This window comes from Anolis carolinensis, unplaced genomic scaffold (assembly GCF_035594765.1).
Source record: "Anolis carolinensis isolate JA03-04 unplaced genomic scaffold, rAnoCar3.1.pri scaffold_10, whole genome shotgun sequence".
Lineage (NCBI taxonomy): Eukaryota > Metazoa > Chordata > Lepidosauria > Squamata > Dactyloidae > Anolis > Anolis carolinensis.
This window is the reverse complement of record NW_026943821.1, coordinates 24,984,611-25,003,653: the sequence shown is the minus strand read 5'-3', so window position 1 is coordinate 25,003,653 and position 19,043 is coordinate 24,984,611. Positions and strand designations below refer to the sequence as shown.

The 19,043-nt window shown below is 41.6% G+C and overlaps 2 protein-coding genes across 3 annotated transcripts in view; one reads left to right on the top strand and one right to left on the bottom strand.

The window, feature by feature from the left end:
- The first annotated feature begins 288 nt into the window (after nt 1-288).
- On the top strand, nt 289-9,449 carry adprs (ADP-ribosylserine hydrolase). Its single transcript, XM_008120672.3, has 6 exons — nt 289-490; nt 4,663-4,759; nt 5,659-5,866; nt 6,694-6,878; nt 6,974-7,074; nt 7,195-9,449. The coding sequence occupies exons 1-6, from the start codon at nt 307-309 to the stop codon at nt 7,479-7,481; spliced, it is 1,062 nt and encodes a 353-aa protein (XP_008118879.1). The 5' UTR covers nt 289-306; the 3' UTR covers nt 7,482-9,449.
- Nucleotides 9,432-19,043, bottom strand: part of col8a2 (collagen type VIII alpha 2 chain) — a 186,535-nt gene continuing 176,923 nt past the window's right edge. For both annotated transcript variants that reach the window (XM_062962289.1, XM_062962290.1), the window contains one exon: nt 9,432-13,952. In XM_062962289.1, coding sequence (XP_062818359.1) covers nt 12,031-13,952 — 1,922 coding nt within the window. In that variant the 3' untranslated portion in view covers nt 9,432-12,030. The remainder of the gene's footprint in view (nt 13,953-19,043) is intronic.

Sequence of the window (19,043 nt, the reverse complement as noted above, 5' to 3'; positions counted from 1 at the left end):
ATCTAATAATAATATTACAATATAGTGTTATAGCACATTATAGCAATATATAACACTTATATTGTGCTATACGAATAATATAATATTTTGTATGTACATATTATTTGTAAGCCGCCCTGAGTCCCCTTTGGGGTGAGAAAGACGGGATATCAATGTCGCTAATCAATAAATAAATACTGTAAATAAATAATATTGCAATAGGCCAGTGATGGATGTCATGCGGGGGCCGGCCGCTAGGGGCCGCGCGTCGGCGTCGCCAACATCGCCCTCGCGCATGCGTAGATGAGCCGATTTGTTCCTGCCAAGATGGCGGCGGCGGTGGCGGGCGGGCGTGTGGCTCTCTCCCGGAGCCGGTTCCGGGGCTGTTTGCTGGGCGCGCTGCTGGGCGACTGCCTCGGCGGCGGCTTCGAAGCCCGCGAGTCGGTCAGCCTGACGGAGCTGCTGCAGTTCGTGGGCACCCTCCAGCCTCCCAGGCCGGCCTCCGAAGAAGGTAACGCGGGGCGAAGGCGTCAAAGGCCTCACTTTTTTCCCTCAGCTCCAATTTCCGGTTCCAGGTGCAGTTTGTTATGTTAATAAGCTAGGGATGTCCCTGCTCGAGGTCTCTTTTCTACCAACGTTTCTTTGCTTTTTCTATATTTCTAAAATATAATTGAAACAGCTTAACAAAAAAATTGCAATCTCCTTGCTGTAGCCCATCTTATTATTTATTTATTAGCGACATTTCTATCCCGCCCTTCTCACTCCGAAGGGGACTCAGGGCGGCTTACAAGTTATATATACATACAATATATTTATTATTATTATTTCCGTCATTTCTATCCCGCCCTTCTCACTCCGAAGGGGACTCAGGGCGGCTTACAAGTTATATATACATACAATATATTTATTATTATTTCCGTCATTTCTATCCCACCCTTCTCACTCCGAAGGGGACTCAGGGCGGCTTACAAGTTATATATACATACAATATATTATATTTATTATTATTTCCGTCATTTCTATCCCACCCTTCTCACTCCGAAGGGGACTCAGGGCGGCTTACAAGTTATATATACATACAATATATTATATTTATTATTATTTCCGTCATTTCTATCCCGCCCTTCTCACTCCGAAGGAGACTCAGGGCGGCTTACAAGTTATATATACATACAATATATTATATTTATTATTATTTCCGTCATTTCTATCCCACCCTTCTCACTCCGAAGGGGACTCAGGGCGGCTTACAAGTTATATATACATACAATATATTATATTTATTATTATTTCCGTCATTTCTATCCCGCCCTTCTCACTCCGAAGGGGACTCAGGGCGGCTTACAAGTTATATATACATACAATATATTTATTATTATTTCCGTCATTTCTATCCCGCCCTTCTCACTCCGAAGGGGACTCAGGGCGGCTTACAAGTTATATATACATACAATATATTATATTTATTATTATTTCCGTCATTTCTATCCCGCCCTTCTCACTCCGAAGGGGACTCAGGGCGGCTTACAAGTTATATATACATACAATATATTATATTTATTATTATTTCCGTCATTTCTATCCCGCCCTTCTCACTCCGAAGGGGACTCAGGGCGGCTTACAAGTTATATATACATACAATATATTATATTTATTATTATTTCCGTCATTTCTATCCCGCCCTTCTCACTCCGAAGGGGACTCAGCGCGGCTTACAAGTTATATATACATACAATATATTATATTTATTATTATTTCCGTCATTTCTATCCCGCCCTTCTCACTCCGAAGGGGACTCAGGGCGGCTTACAAGTTATATATACATACAATATATTATATTTATTATTATTTCCGTCATTTCTATCCCGCCCTTCTCACTCCGAAGGAGACTCAGGGCGGCTTACAAGTTATATATACATACAATATATTATATTTATTATTATTTCCGTCATTTCTATCCCGCCCTTCTCACTCCGAAGGAGACTCAGGGCGGCTTACAAGTTATATATATACATACAATATATTATATTTATTATTATTTCCGTCATTTCTATCCCGCCCTTCTCACTCCGAAGGGGACTCAGGGCGGCTTACAAGTTATATATACATACAATATATTATATTTATTATTATTTCCGTCATTTCTATCCCGCCCTTCTCACTCCGAAGGGGACTCAGGGCGGCTTACAAGTTATATATACATACAATATATTTATTATTATTATTTCCGTCATTTCTATCCCGCCCTTCTCACTCCGAAGGGGACTCAGGGCGGCTTACAAGTTATATATACATACAATATATTATATTTATTATTATTTCCGTCATTTCTATCCCGCCCTTCTCACTCCGAAGGAGACTCAGGGCGGCTTACAAGTTATATATACATACAATATATTATATTTATTATTATTTCCGTCATTTCTATCCCGCCCTTCTCACTCCGAAGGGGACTCAGGGCGGCTTACAAGTTATATATACATACAATATATTATATTTATTATTATTTCTGTCATTTCTATCCCGCCCTTCTCACTCCGAAGGGGACTCAGGGCGGCTTACAAGTTATATATACATACAATATATTATATTTATTATTATTTCCGTCATTTCTATCCCGCCCTTCTCACTCCGAAGGGGACTCAGGGCGGCTTACAAGTTATATATACATACAATATATTTATTATTATTTCCGTCATTTCTATCCCACCCTTCTCACTCCGAAGGAGACTCAGGGCGGCTTACAAGTTATATATACATACAATATATTATATTTATTATTATTTCCGTCATTTCTATCCCGCCCTTCTCACTCCGAAGGGGACTCACGGCGGCTTACAAGTTATATATACATACAATATATTATATTTATTATTATTTCCGTCATTTCTATCCCGCCCTTCTCACTCCGAAGGAGACTCAGGGCGGCTTACAAGTTATATATACATACAATATATTATATTTATTATTATTTCCGTCATTTCTATCCCGCCCTTCTCACTCCGAAGGAGACTCAGGGCGGCTTACAAGTTATATATACATACAATATATTATATTTATTATTATTTCTGTCATTTCTATCCCGCCCTTCTCACTCCGAAGGGGACTCAGGGCGGCTTACAAGTTATATATACATACAATATATTATATTTATTATTATTTCCATCATTTCTATCCCGCCCTTCTCACTCCGAAGGGGACTCAGGGTGGCTTACAAGTTATATATACATACAACATTTTATATTTATTATTATTTCTGTCATTTCTATCCCGCCCTTCTCACTCCGAAGGGGACTCAGGGCGGCTTACAAGTTATATATACATACAATATATTATATTTATTATTATTTCCGTCATTTCTATCCCACCCTTCTCACTCCGAGGGGGACTCAGGGCGGCTTACAAGTTATATATACATACAATATATTATATTATTAGCATAGCACTGTAAGCATTATATATTACTATATTGTACTATATCGCTATATTGCAATATTATTAGTAATACTACATGTGATATAAATATACAATTATAATAATGTATTATTATTATATTATATTACATTATAATATTACTATCAATATTATATGTATATACAATATATTATTATTATAGCATAATATTATTATTGGGGGGGCCCCCAATGCCGAAGTGTGTTAAAGCGCTGAGCTGCTGAACTTGCAGACCGAAAGGTCGCAGGTTCAAATCCCAGGAGCGGAGTGAGTGCCCGCTGTTAGCTCCAGCTTCTGCCAACCAAGCAGTTTGAAAACATGCCAATGTGAGTAGATCAATAGGTACCGCTCCGGCGGGAAGGTAACGACACTCCATGCAGTCATGCCGGCCACATGACCTTGGAGGTGTTTACGGACAACGCCGGTTCTTCGGCTTAGAAATGGAGATGAGCACCAACTCTCAGAGTCGGACACGACTAGACTTAACGTCAGGGGAAAACCTTTATCTAGAATCATAGAATCATAGAATAGTAGAGTTGGAAGAGACCTCATGGGCCATCCAGTCCAACCCCCTGCCAAGAAGCAGAAAATCACATTCAAAGCACCTTTATTATTATTATTATTATGCAATCTCTTTGCTGTAGCCCATCTTATTTATTTATTTATTTATTAACGACATTTATATCCCACCCTTCTCACCCCGAAGGGGACTCAGGGCGGCTTACAAGTTATATATACATACAATATATTATATTATTAGTACAGCACAATATAAGCACTATATAAGCATTATATATTATTATACTGTACTATACGACTATATTGCAATATTATTAGTAATATTACATGTAATATAAATATACAATTATAATAGTGTAATATAATTATTGCATTGTATTACATCATAATATCATTATCAATATTATATGTGTATACAATATAGTATAATATTAGTATAGTATAATATGAGTATTATATATTATTATATTGTTAAATTGATACAGGAGACATGGTGGAAAGATGTCTTCCTGGCCCCGCCTTCTTCATTCTGGTCAGAATGGCAATTAGACCCGGAGGTGTGTGTGTGTGTGGGGGGGGGATGTGTATGATCTGACTCAGCTCAGTCATAGACAGATAAATAAGTAATAGCTACCTTCCACATAGAGGGATACACAAAAAGCTATTGAGGTTTGAGTGGAAATAATTAGCTTCTTGATGCTTGATTCCTAGAAGTCCTCATCTATAGTGATGACACAGCCATGACCCACTGTGTGGTGAAGTCACTACTGGCCAAGCGGGATTTTGATGAAGTGGATATGGCCAAGCGGTAAGGAGGCAGCTGTCTTTGTAGCATGAGATCTTGTAAGAAACGGTGAGAAAACTCCCCTTTTGGGTTGATTTTTAAAATTCAGTGCAGGTCACACTGGGCTAGATGAACTGATGACTTAGAATCTTTATAGCACTGCATTTAACTCAACCTTTGCCATTTTTAACATTAATGAGATGTGACCCAGGAACCATTTTTGTGGATAAAGTAGTCTTCCTGTGTACCTTTTCCCCATCTCAAAGAACAATTCATTGCACGCTTTGTGTAAGAAAATAGCAGTGAAAGTTCCTAGACTTTTCTGTTTCTTCTACATTTCCCTCCATGTATTGAAAGCAGATGCTGGCTGCTACTTTGCATGTGTTGTCAAACACATACACTAAAACCCTGTGGTACCTATCAAAAGTAGCTTGAATAGGATTCACACTGAATAGCACCTTAGAAATATTTGTATTTGTTTCATTAATTGCTAGATGTGTTCATTAGTCCAGTAAAGAATGTGATTTTTCATTACAAAGGCAAACTAACAGGCACAACTTCCATATTTACTGTACACTGGGCCCGTTTTATAGCTCTTAAGCAGAGGTGAGAATCATGCAGACATATAATCCATAGCGTTTCTGTGTGGTCCCCAGTCCTCTTGGATCAACCAGCCTGCAATGGTGGAAAAAAAATCTGTTTCAGCCAAGTAAAGGTGCAGTTTTGGGTTTGTTTAGATGGCAGCCTGAGTAGTACCCAAACACTGAAACATTCACACACATACCTATACATCACTTTCAGTCTGGTTGTGTAGTATCAGGAAGACTTGGAAATGTCACTCCAGCCTTCTGCATGAATCCGCCCCTACTTTAACCTTGTAGAATGTCAGTCAAATGTATTACAACTAGTTCTTGTTTTGGCAGTTTCGCTGAGGAATATAAGCGGGACCCTGACCGGGGCTATGGCGCTGGTGTGATTACAGTCTTCAAGAAACTCCTCAGCTCCAAATGCAGAGATGTGTTTGAACCAGCAAGAGAGCAGTTTAATGGGAAAGGCTCCTATGGGAATGGTGGTGCAATGAGAGTGGCAGGCATCCCACTAGCATACTCCAGTATTCAAGATGTAAAGAAGGTATGCAGACTTTTTGCAGATTTCTTGCCAGTTACAGGCCGAACATCCCTGTATGTATTACTACTAGCAATCCATTGTCATCAGATGGGACCCCCCCCCCCCCCCCAAAGGAATAACTGCCATTCTGAGCCAGAATGAAGAAGGGGGCAGGAAGACATCATTCCACCATGTCTCCTGTGTCCATATAACAACATAACAATATATAATAATAATATTATACTATACTAATAATATAATATATTGTATATGCATATAATATTAATATTATAATGTAATACAGTGATTCCCAAAGTGGGCGCTACTGCCCCCTGGTGGGTGCTACAGCGATCTAGGGTGGTGGTGATGGCCACAGGTGCATTTGCCATATGCATGAATACATATATCTTTCTGTTTAATTGCTATTAAAATAAAAAAAATAATTTCCAGGGGCGTTGACTAATATTTTTTCTGGAAAGGGAGCGGTAGTCCAAATAAGTTAGGAAACCACTGATGTAATACAATACAATATAATAATAATAATAGACTATTATAATGGTGTGTGTGTGTGTGTGTGTGTGTGTGTGTATATATATATATATATATATATATATATAAAAAACGTAATATTACTAATAATATTAGAATATAGTGTTATAGTACAATAAAGCAATATATAACACTTATATTGTGCTATACGAATAATAAAATATATTGTATGTATATATGACTTGTAAGCCGCCCTGAGTCCCCTTTGGGGTGCGAAGGGCGGGATATAAATGTCACTAATAAATAAATAAATAAAGTATTTAACTCTTCTAGTTTTATTTTTCCAACTTTTTCCTCTGCAGTTTGCTAAGCTGAGTGCTCAGTTGACCCACTCAAACTCCTTGGGCTATAATGGAGCCATACTCCAGGCTTTGGCGGTCCACTATGCTCTCCAGGGGGGATTGAATCGGGAGGAGTTTCTGGAGCAGCTGATAGGCCACATGGAGGAGGTGGAAGGTGATGACAAGTCTCTTGCTGATGCCCGATTGTGAGTAATTTCAACTCAAGGGGAGGTCTAGAGTTTCATGTAACGCAAAGGCGTAACTTAAGGAAGAATCTGTCTTACTCCGCTTTCTTTTACAGGGTGGGCTATGAGGAATTGCCCTTCTCAAAGCGCCTAAAAAAGGTCAAGGAATTTTTGGAGAAGAGTGGTGTGCCAAAATCAGATGTGGTGGAAGAATTAGGTAAGCATATCCCTCAACAAACGTGAGGGTCTTACAACCTGCAAAGGTGAAGGTTTCTATTATCTCTTGTTTTGAAAGGATATGTTGTTGCCCGCTGATGGGAACTGATTCTTTCGTCAGGCAATGGCATTGCAGCTCTGCAGTCTGTCCCCACTGCCATCTATTCCTTCCTGCGCTGTATGGAATCCCATCCAGATATCCCTGAGGAGTACAACAGCCTGCAACGGACCATTATCTACTGCATCTCACTGGGTGGGGACACGGACACCATTGCAACCATGGCCGGGGCAATTGCTGGGGCATATTATGGGGAAGAACAGGTGCCCCAAAGTTGGAAGCATAATTGTGAATCTTATGAGGACACGGAGACATTGGCAGACAGCTTGTATGATCTGAACTGCAGATGAGAGAAATGGAATCTGGTGTACAGGTCGTCTTTCATGTTTTGAAGGAGGTAAAACTTGTCTACAAAAGGGGATATTTCCTTCAAGAAAACATGCCTAAGAAATAATGACTGTGGGAGAAAGATCCCTATTATTAAATGTGTTGGGATCAGATTTTACGTAATGCAATGTGTTTACGTGGTCATTGTATGACAAAGTGCTTGGTCTGAATTTGGTTTCATGGGGCTTTGGTGTCCAGGTTTTCACCTCATAGTGGTTGCAAAGCCTCACTTTTAGACTGTACAGGGGAGGGGGAGAGGAATATTCTATGCTTTGAAAGTAAGGTGAAATAAATTTTAAATCCAAGATATTAATGTTATCACAACCCCACTGATGTTAGAATAAGTTAAAAGAGGAAACATCAGGAATGTTATCTGCATTTGCTTGGGACTTGCAATAGCCAAGAAGGAAAACGAACTTCCTCTCCTTTGAACGAGTAATTAGGTTACCTAGGCCCCATCTACACTGCCATTATAATATAAACTGAACTGCATTATATAGTCAGTGTAGACTCATTTAATGCAGTTTAGCTGCATTGAACTGGATTATATGACCATATAACGAAGTTCAATTTGCATTATAATAGCAGTGTAGATGGGGCCTTAGAATCTGATTTCTCACAAGTCTTTGAAAACAAGAGTATGTGCTGCCTTTAATTTTTTTTAAATATGTCATGATCTGTACGAATTTTAATAGTGATGTTTTAATAGTGATGTTTATATTTATCATCATTAAACCAGATGATGATAACTATAAAATAAATTTTGGCTGCTGGCAGTATAAGCTAGGAGACCAAATGGGATGTATTCTGCTGCGTTAATAGAAGGAAGCAGCTTGGGAATAGTGAGAATGGCAGAGAGGAGGAGAATCTTACCCCTTGAAGTCACTCTGGTGATGTTGAAATCAGGACAAAGGTACTTTGGGGGGTCAGGATTTGCTCTTTCTATGAAGTGTTAGAGCAGCGCTTTCCAAACGGTGTCGCAACACTTTTGTGCGTAAGTAGGTGTGTCACAGGAACATGGCAAAAAATCCTGGTAAATTATGTTATTATCTTACAAATCATATATTTTTTCAAAATTTAAATGAAATGTTTTCATGAGTTATGTTGTGTCATACATTTTATTATTACAATGTATGTATGTGTCCGTATCTCTTATAAGAGGCTAGTTTAACCTCTGGTTTGCTAAATAAATCTGAAGTACTGTGTCTAAAAAAAGTGTGTCACCAACTTAAAATGTTTGGAAAGCTGTGTGTTAGAGAGTATAGGTGCCGGTCTTGTACTGTCTGGTCCAAATTGTTTAAAGGAGTTCTGTATTTTGTTTCCAAAGAATGAAAATAACCAAATTAGAATTTGCACATGTTAGCCTAAAACTGCAGTCTTCCAGTACATGTCTGGTAGCATCGTACAAACAGACCTGTCAGCAGAATTTCTGCGTACCCCTTAGTCCAGATCTGCACAATGTGGCAGTATTTAGGGACCAAAATTAAATTGGCTAAACTTCCTGGAGCTGCAAATAGGCTTTTAGCACCCCATTTTCCAAGTAAGGTATAACTAATGATTAATTAGGATTGTTGTTGTGTGCCTTCAAGTTGTTTCAGACTTAGGGCGACCCTAAGGCGACCCTACCACAGAGTTTTCTTGTCAAGATTGATTCAGAGGGGCCTTTTGTCTTCCTTCTGAGGCTGAGAGTATGTGACTTGTCTAAGTCCAAGGTTCAAACCACTACATGTAAATGGACAGGTGAAAGATGCAGACTTAGGTCTTTGGATCATGGTTGAATTGAAAATCTCTCATTTCTTCCCTTTTAGTTTATATAAGCTTGATCAAAGAAATAGTTTGTTTTGAAGGTGGAAATAGTATGTTTGCAAAAGTCTTGCCTATTTGCAGGTGGTAACTTGAAACCCAAATAAATCTCTCTTTGTGAAATAAGATTTATTGATGTTGGTTCAATACAATCAAGTACTGTAGTTTCAGTTCAGAAGTGAAGGCCAGTTTTTGATCACAAAACAGGAGTGCATTTAAAAAACAAATTTACTATGAAACAGTGCATGTAACATAAGTATTTACAAAACTAAACATCCTCTATATACTAGGTTAGAAATGAAAATACTAGAGGCAAACTTTTCTTTTCTTTTAAAAAAGAGAAATGGTATATATAAAATGCATATGACAATGCGTAATTAAAACAAGTCTCCAGACCTGTTCTTTCTACTGACTGAAACCCAGTTCCCACATGCTTTTTTTCCCAACATGAAAACCCAGCTTTTGTCACAGACAAAGAGTAGGCACTGAACACGTCAATAAAATTAAGCTACCATCCTTAACTTGCTTATCAGCTTCTCCGTCCCATTGTCATCGCCTTTTTCATAATGACAGCATATTTGATATGTTAATAATTTTTTAAAATTGTATATATGCAGTTCTGTATGGGAAGGGAATAATGAGGCTGCAAAACCTTCCCTGTGGGAATGGAACGCTTTAATATCTCTGAGCTTGGAGATAAATGTGTACGTGTGTTTTCTGTCTTACCAGCCAGAAAACACAAGTGATAAATCTACAAAGGGAAAAAAGGTTATCTCATCATAAGAAACCAGTATAAATAAATTGTGTACAAGATACCTAGGAACAATGCTTGGATTTATGCAGCTCTCTGTTGCTGTTAAAACACTTATCCATCATTCTTTCCCACTTCAGGCAGTGTGACTTTGTTAAATAGTAGCACATTTCCTTTGATCTCTTGGCATTAAAATTGGAAGCTTCATGCTCCCCTCCACAGGAAAATACACTTAAGTCAAGAGCACAAGTCTCCCAGAATCCCTCTTCCAATATCAGGCACGTAGAAAATGTGTGGACTTGGCTCCTGCCATTTTAGCCTGTGGTGAGTGAATGCAAAATCAAAGATGTTCTTGCAAGTGGAATATGCCTTTGGCGTCATTCTCATCTCAAGGAATGTTTAAAAACATCAGGCGGAACCAGATATCTTGGGCCTATGCTTTTGTTGTGTCTAAATCAGACAAATACATTTTAAGTTAAAAGAAAAGAGATAGCAAGCAAGCTGGCTACACGGCTGAAATACAGGTGACCCACATGTCAATCCCACACCATCCTTCTTATCCTTTTAATATATTATTAAGGTCCATAATGCAACTTTTTCTCTCCAAAGCCACTCGAAATATTGGGTCACAAAAGCATTTTGATGGTATTTTGAATGTTTAAATATTTCTATCTAAAATAAACCTGGCAAAGTATACTAAGCTCCTTGAACTATACTGTTGGTGTCTCAGGCACTTGGAAAAACCCTGGGCAAAAGTAATTCCTTTTGTTTTCTTCATACAAGGCCTATACAGAAAGTGATTCTAAGCATATTGTTTCTCCTGGATTAGACAATTTAGGATTTAGGATTATGTATTATCACCTATTTTACAGGCCCAAAGGGTTTGAGTGATTCTAGTAGACTAAGACGTCCAGAAGCTGTGAACAGCCTTATGACCTGGAATACAATAAGGGACATTTCAAGCATTATTGATACAAAGTGGTAAAAAATGCACCAGACAACGAAAATGTTCGTTAAGTCATTGAAATCCTTGCACACAACACTTTCCACCTTTTAAAATAGATATTGCACTATACTGAATAACTTTTAAAGTAGCTAACATTAATAGCACTGTTGTAAAAAAGTATTGAATGGAAATGTGCGGCGGCCTCCTGGTTTTTTTAAATTAAAAATTGAACGGGCGATGGGTTGCCCCATTTCCCTCAACAAGAAAGTGTAGACATCTTGGATCAAACGATCTATGCGCTGGTACTTCGACGGTGTCAACAGTTCAATCTTTCTCAAGTCAAGCTAGTAGCAACTGGAGCGATACCTGCAGTGCCTCAACACCGGGATTGTCAACAGCATTGGTGGAACCTTATGTTTCCGACTGCAGAATTTCAGATAATGGACAACTTGCTGTTTGAGTAGTGCAGTCGTTTTTGTTTTTTGTTTTTTTAAAGGGGAATCAACTCCATCCCCTTTTCCATATAACTGCTCTAAAGATGTGCTGAGCCTTGTGTACAAAGGTGCTTATGCAAAGCAATCCACACTTTGACAATGTGTCTTCATTTTTGTCTCAAGAGACCGACTGAATCACATTTTGGAACATGGATAAATGCTAAATTTGGAAGAAGGTGCCTTAAGGTGACGGAGGAAATCCACAACTTTATGTTGTAGGCTGTAGTCCTCCTGCACACTGCTGTCTATCAAATGCCTTCTGTGTGGCCTAAGAGAATGGTTTGGCAGCTAATCCCCAAGTTCTCATCTGTACTCGATGTGCAGTCACTAGGGTAATTCTGAATACAAACATTGTACAACAACCACCAAGTTTTCTCTTCCATATTGACTCCTTGGTTTGGTCAAAACGGTCCCAAACTACCGATTTGTGCCATCTTCCCAGCGACTTTTGTATTTTTAATAGTTTAAAAGAACAAGTTTATGGCTAACGTGGATGAAGAAGGCGTGCCCAATAGCCGTTATGTGGGGCACAGAAGGAATCCCGAAAATGAAGAATGGATGTATTCAGTGGAATAAAGACCATTGGCTTGATCTGATGGCATCTGGATCCAGACCTGGTCGTTTTCTTTGAGTTCAAGCACCGCGCTACCTGAAGCTTGGTCCAAGTAGCCTTTTTTGTATTCATCATAGGTGTAGGTAGCAGGCACGTTGTTTTTGTAAAGCGCCACCCAGACATTAGTTCCTTTAACATGGACATGGTAAGCAAAGTAATAAATGCCAGAGATGGGACAGGTAAAGATCCCCGTCACTGGATTGTAGCCGTTCTGCCCGTTGTACAAAGTCCTGTCGAATTTGACTGGCATTCCTGAAGCCGGGAATGGCGAGGTCAAGATAGCGGTGAAGGCAGGTAACATCTGGGCAGACAGTTCTCCTCGGCCAAACTGGGGCTTCCCGGGCTTGCCGTTCCCCAGGACTGCCCCCTCTACGCCGCCATCGGGCAGGTGGAGGCCGGCGATGCCTGTCTCGTCAAACACCCCTGGGGCACCCGGTGGGCCTGGAGGCCCCGGGGGTCCTGGCCGCCCGTTTAATCCAGGATTGCCGGGAACCCCTTGTGGCCCAATGGGGCCTATAATGCCTGGTTCCCCTACTTTGCCAATTCCGGGGGCTCCTGGGAAGCCAGGCTCACCTTTCAGTCCTGGTAAACCTTGAGGCCCCATTGGGCCAGAAGGGCCTTGCAACCCTGGTATCCCCGATGAGCCTCGGAGACCTGGCTGCCCCGGGATACCAGAGTCCCCCTTGGCCCCCGAGGGCCCTGTCAGTCCTGGCACCCCTGGGAGCCCCATGAAACCAGCTTCTCCCTTGGGGCCCGTTGGGCCTTGCAACCCTTGGGACCCTGGCAAGCCTCTCTCCCCAGGAATCCCTGGCTTTCCCACAAAACCACTGGGCCCTTGATCCCCACGCATGCCTGGTAGTCCAGGAGGCCCACTTGGCCCGGCTTCTCCTTTAATACCTGGATTTCCATGTTTTCCTGGCATACCCATGGAACCGGGAGGGCCTGGAGCCCCAGGGATACCAGGAGGACCCATATCACCTAGTTCTCCATCCATTCCTGGCTCTCCCTTATCCCCAATGAGTCCTGGGACGCCTGGTTGTCCACGGTCTCCTTTCAAGCCAGGCAGACCAGGCTTTCCGTAACCTGTAGGGCCGGGCATTCCTGGGAGACCCCGCAGACCTGGTTCACCCTTGGGGCCCAAGGGGCCTTGCAGGCCCGGCACACCAGACACCCCCGGCACACCAATTCCGTCCACACCTGGCGGACCCCGTGGGCCCACTGGTCCAGGCTGCCCACTGATCCCTGGCTCACCTGGGAGACCTGTGTCACCCTTGTCACCTGGAGCACCAGGCAAGCCATCGAGACCAGGTTTCCCAATGCTTATAGGCCCTGCAGGTCCTGCAGGCCCAGGCGGCCCAGCATTCCCTCGTGGTCCTATCAGCCCTGGCTTGCCAATCCCATTTTCACCCTTCATACCACGCTCACCACGAGGACCAGGCTCTCCTTTTGCACCTGGTTCCCCCCGAAATCCTGGTAGTCCTGGGCTACCAGCTGTTCCTGGTTTGCCATTAACAGAGATGCCAGCTGGCCCAGGCAGCCCTGGTGGGCCAGGGAGGCCTCTCGGCCCTTGGTCGCCTCTCATGCCAGGCTCACCGTTCACCCCAGGCATTCCTTTCATCCCTGCCTTGCCAGGAAGCCCTGGGATGCCCGGTTTGCCGATGCCAGAAAAGCCAGGTGGACCAGCAGGTCCTGGTTGACCATGAAGCCCTGGTTTTCCAATTCCTGGCTTCCCAGGATATCCAGGTGGGCCGGGCGGTCCTCTTGGGCCAGGCTTTCCAGGAGGGCCGGGTTCTCCTTTGAGGTCCATTGGTAGCAGTGGTGGCATATCTGTGAAGAGAAGGACACTTCCATAAAGACCATGAACAAATGGAGTAGTAACAAAAGTCAAGACACGTGGTGATTTAGACAGCCTCTTCGATCCAAGCTATGGATGGCTCTCAAGATCATTTTCACAGACGTTTCAGCCCTTAGTTGGTTTCCTATCTTAGAATGGAGTTCCTACAATAAAAGTTTCTTCTCATGAGTACTCTCAAGATCTTCCAAGGTGTAAACTAGGTTAGATTAGCACCCTGAGTACCTTTCCTATCTTAGGATGGAGTTCCTACAATAAAGTTTTCTTCTCGTGAGTACTCTCAAGATCTTCCAAGACGTAAACTAGGTTCGATTAGCACCCTGAGTAGGTTTCCTGTCTTAGAATGGAGTTCCTACAATAAAAGTTTCTTCTCATGAGTCCTCAAGATCTTCCAAGATGTAAGATAGGTTAGATTAGCAGCCTATCTTAGAATGGAGTTCCTACAATAAAGTTTTCTTCTTCTCATGAGTCCTCTCAAGATCTTCCAAGAAGTATCAAGATTACATTGGGACCGCAAGCAACTTTTCTATCTTAGAATGGAGTTCCTAAAAGAAAACTTAGTTTCTTTCTCCACGAAATAGGTGTGTTTCCTCCTTAAATCAAGATCTCTGACTTCTGCCTGCATTTGGTCCCTTTTCCAAATTTTCGCCAGTCTTTTGACCAGCAGTTGTGTTGGATTGCATCTCCCATGGTGCCCAATGAAACACTGGCTGTAGTCCAAATATGTTTGGAGGGCACCAAGCAAGGGAAGGCTGTCCCATCTCATTCCAGTGGAAAAAAACATACGTATCCCTAGAAGGTTTGGCCATCATTTGATGATTTCCTTCAACCAATGGGAAACTAATTCTGCAAATTAGATGCACATGTTCCGGGAAGGACACAGATGGCATCAACAGAAGCACACACTCCAAACTCGGTGAGAGTATGGAAGTGGTGAGTGGGCAGATTATCTTAAATCAGGGGAAAAGCAGCAGACATTCCTGATTTTACCCTCTGGGAAGATCTGAAGCTCATCTGAATATCAAAGGCTTACCCAGACCCACCATCATAGTTAAGACCGACTGTGGACAGCTCAGGAAATCCACTTCTTGCCACTATATAATAATACAGCCAAAAAAAGAGAACCATTTAAGCTTGTATGCTTAAGGAAAGGGCCTTTCCCCCTTCTTCTTCTTTTGGCATCGGGGAATATGCCTTCCCAAGGAAAAATTATTTCAATATGTTCTTATTACTGGAGTCGCGAGTTTGAAAATAATTGGTTTTCTAGGTCATCAGCAGAAGGAAGCGAGTCGGGCCTACAAGGCAAAGGAAGCAAAACAAAACCCCAGTGTTACGGAGAGGGGTTTCGGGGAGCGGGGAAGGAGGGGGACCGGCTGGCAACGGATGGAGCTTGCCAACTCCAGCCAGCCAAGGAAGGAGACAGGAAAACCAAACCGGGGACGCTGGCTGCACGGGGAAAGCGGGGCACCGCCGGCCTGGTGGGATTCGATTTCAAAAGAACACGTTTGGCCACGGAAACAAGGCTCCGCTGTGTGGAACAGCAATGGCGCAAAGGATGTCCTGCCCTCCCAGACAGGCTCAAGGAGAACTTCCACTAAAGGCAACTAAGAAAGAGAAGAACGGCTGGAGAGTGTTCAGAGGGGTCAGTTTTTTTAAGCATCCGAACATCAAATGGTCTCCATTTTGCTGGTTTGGTTTCTCACTTCCACCGTCTTGAATAGTGATATTATTCCGAATCGACTACTACAAAATTAACGTGTACCCTCATTCGTAAAAGAAAAACAAATGAAACACAAGGTTGTTGTATGTTTTCCGGGCTGTATGGCCATGTTCCAGAAGTATTCTCTCCTGACGTTTCACCCACATCTATGGCAGGCATCCTTAGAGGTTGTGAGGTATGTAATAATAATAAATGTAATAATACCAATAATAATAGAGAAAAATAATAAATGTAGGGTTGTTGTATGTTTTCCGGGCTATGGCCATGTTCCAAAAGTATTCTCTCCTGACGTTTCACCCACATCTATGGCAGGCATCCTTAGAGGTTGTGAGGTATGTAATAATAATAAATGTAACAATACCAATAATAATAGAGAAAAATAATAAATGTAGGCTTGTTGTATGTTTTCCGGGCTGTATGGCCATGTTCCAGAAGTATTCTCTCCTGACGTTTCACCCACATCTATGGCAGGCATCCTCAGAGGTTGTGAGGTATGTAATAATAATAAATGTAATAATACCAATAATAATAGAGAAAAATAATAAATGTCGGGTTGTTATATGCTTTCTGGGCTGTATGGCCATGTTCCAAAAGTATTCTCTCCTGACGTTTCACCCACATCTATGGCAGGCATCCTCAGAGGTTGTGAGGTATGTAGAAAACTAAGCAAAGAGGTTAATATATATCTGAGAAAAGGAGGAAAGGAGGAAATCATGAAAATGAACAAAATCTGGCTACCAGCATTAAAAAACTCAAAAATCAGTACAGTAAATAAAAAGCAACACTCTGAAAACAGAGGAGTTCCAGACATGAATCAATCAAGGGCAGTTAACGACTCTAAATAAAGGATGCCCCGGAGGCAGGAAGAAGACAGCAGATAAGTTTTTCAATGCTAATTGAGGTGATTAACAACATTCACACTGGCCTCTCTCACCCTGGACTTTTCACAGATATATATTAACCTCTTTGCTTAGTTTTCTCCATACCTCACAACCTCTGAGGATGCCTGCCATAGATGTGGGTGAAACGTCAGGAGAGAATACTTCTGGAACATGGCCATACAGCCCAGAATACATACAACAACCCTGTGATCCCGGCCATGAAAGCCTTCGACAACGAAATGAAACACACTTGATATATCCTGTTGTTAAACAAATGCCCAATATTCTCTTCTAGACCAGGGCTTCTTAACCGTTCTCCGCTTGTGATTCCTATCCATCCAAGACATTTTTGCATGACCTCAGGCATATAAAATACAGTAGAGTCTCACTTATCCAACATGAACGGGCCGGCAGAACATTGGATAAGTGAAAATGTTGGATAATAAGGAGGGATTAAGGAAAAGCCTATTAAACGACAAGTAACGTTATGATTTTACAAATTAAGCACTAGAACATGTTTTACAACAAAATTGACCAGAAAAAGCAGTTCGGTATATGGTAACGTTATGTAGTAATTACTGAATTTACGAATTTAGCTCCAAAACATTGCAATGTATTGAAAACATTGACTACAAAACATTGGTTACTAACAAATTGATTAGAAATAAAGATAGAATTGCATATAATGAACTTGCAGTAACAACATTGTCGGAAATTACATCAGTAAAAAGTTCAGTCCTTGCTGCCTGGAGAAATAGCTGTGGATCCAAGCGGGAGGCAGACTGCGTTGGATAATCCAGAATGTTGGATAAGTGAATGTTGGATAAATGAGTCTCTACTGTAGGTATAAAAACCAGACATTTACTTTTGCAAGCCATGCTAAACAGGCTCATTTCCAATGTGTTGTCGAAAGCTTTCATGGCCGGAATCACTGGTTTGCTCTTGAGTTTTTTGGGCTGCATAGCCATGCTCCAGAAGCATTCTCTCATTCTCCTAAAGTTTTACTTTGGGGCCACCTAAAAATATAATCCCTGTAAAAGTAAGGCAAAAACCTATGGCTGAGAACTTTAGCAGAGGAAGTTGGTGTCTCTCCGTACAGTGAATGTGCTCCAGGTTCCACTTCCAGACTTCGCTATCCAAGGCTCTGGATCTATTTTGGGCATGGGGTTCAGCACCTTGGATAGTTCCTTTGAAGTCGGGAATAACACAAAAGAGACGTTTCATGACACCTCAACATGGACATTGCGGACCACAACTGGCAAGAAATTAAATTGATTTTTTCTGAAGGGGAAATTTAGCTATTTATCAGAGGACTTCAGCCTATATTTAGTTAAGTATAGGGAGGCAAACCTTCCTTGGGATTTTCCATATATAATTGTGGTGGTGTGTTTTAATGTATGCATTTTATGATATGTATTTTATGGTGATGTATTTTAACTGTGTTGCGCACTGCCTCAAGCACTGTGGGAAAATGTGGTTGTTATTATTATTATTATTATTATTTAAACGTTTAATGAAAGCTCTGATTATAAGCTATGCTTAGGATGATTATTTCTCCCTAGGAGCATTATGTACTCACTGCACCTAGGCTTTCTTAATGTTATTGTCCTTTTTTTCTGGTAGTATCTTAAAAATACCCGATCGGAGAAATCCTCTCACTACCAGGTTGTCTTTAGTATTGCTTGGTATCCGAACTTAGAAGATGTGACTTTGAAAGACTTAAGATTTTTGGAAAACCCACTAGATGGCATCCTTTGTCAATGCATTGTGGGCAGCATTGCCTGATTGCAAAGCCGAGCCTCCTCTTAAGTCCAGCAATAGGATTCTCTTTATTGCAAAGATAATTTTATTTACAGTCAGCCTAATCTCACTGAATAAGGAGAATAAGGCGCCAACAAACATGGGAAAATGGATTTAAAAACTAAATGCTAGTTTGTTTTCTAGGAATGTTTATGTCCTCCAACATAACCGAAATTGACCGTAGAATTGTATTGGAGGGTCTAGAGTGGGCATGGGCAAACTTCAGCCCTCCTGGTGTTTTGGACTTCAACTCCCACAATTCCTAACAGCCTACCACGCCTGCTCTACAGACTCATAGTAAAGGTAATGGTTTTCCCCTGACATTAAGTCCAGTCGTGTCCGACTGGGTGTTGGTGCTCATCTCCATTTCTAATCCGAAGAGCCGGCTTTGTCCGTAGACACCTCCAAGGTCATGTGGCCATAGGCATGACTACATAGAGCGCAGTTACCTTCCTGCCAGAGCGGTATTTATTTATTTACAGCATTTGTATTCCGCCCTTCTCACCCTGAAGGGGACTCGGGGTGGATCGCATTGCACACATAAAGGCAAACATTCAATGCCATATAACATAGAACAGAGACAGAGACAAACGCAGGCACGGGTTGGCCTCGAACTCAGGACCTCTTGGTCAGAGTGATTTGTTGCACTCTGGCTGCTAACCAGC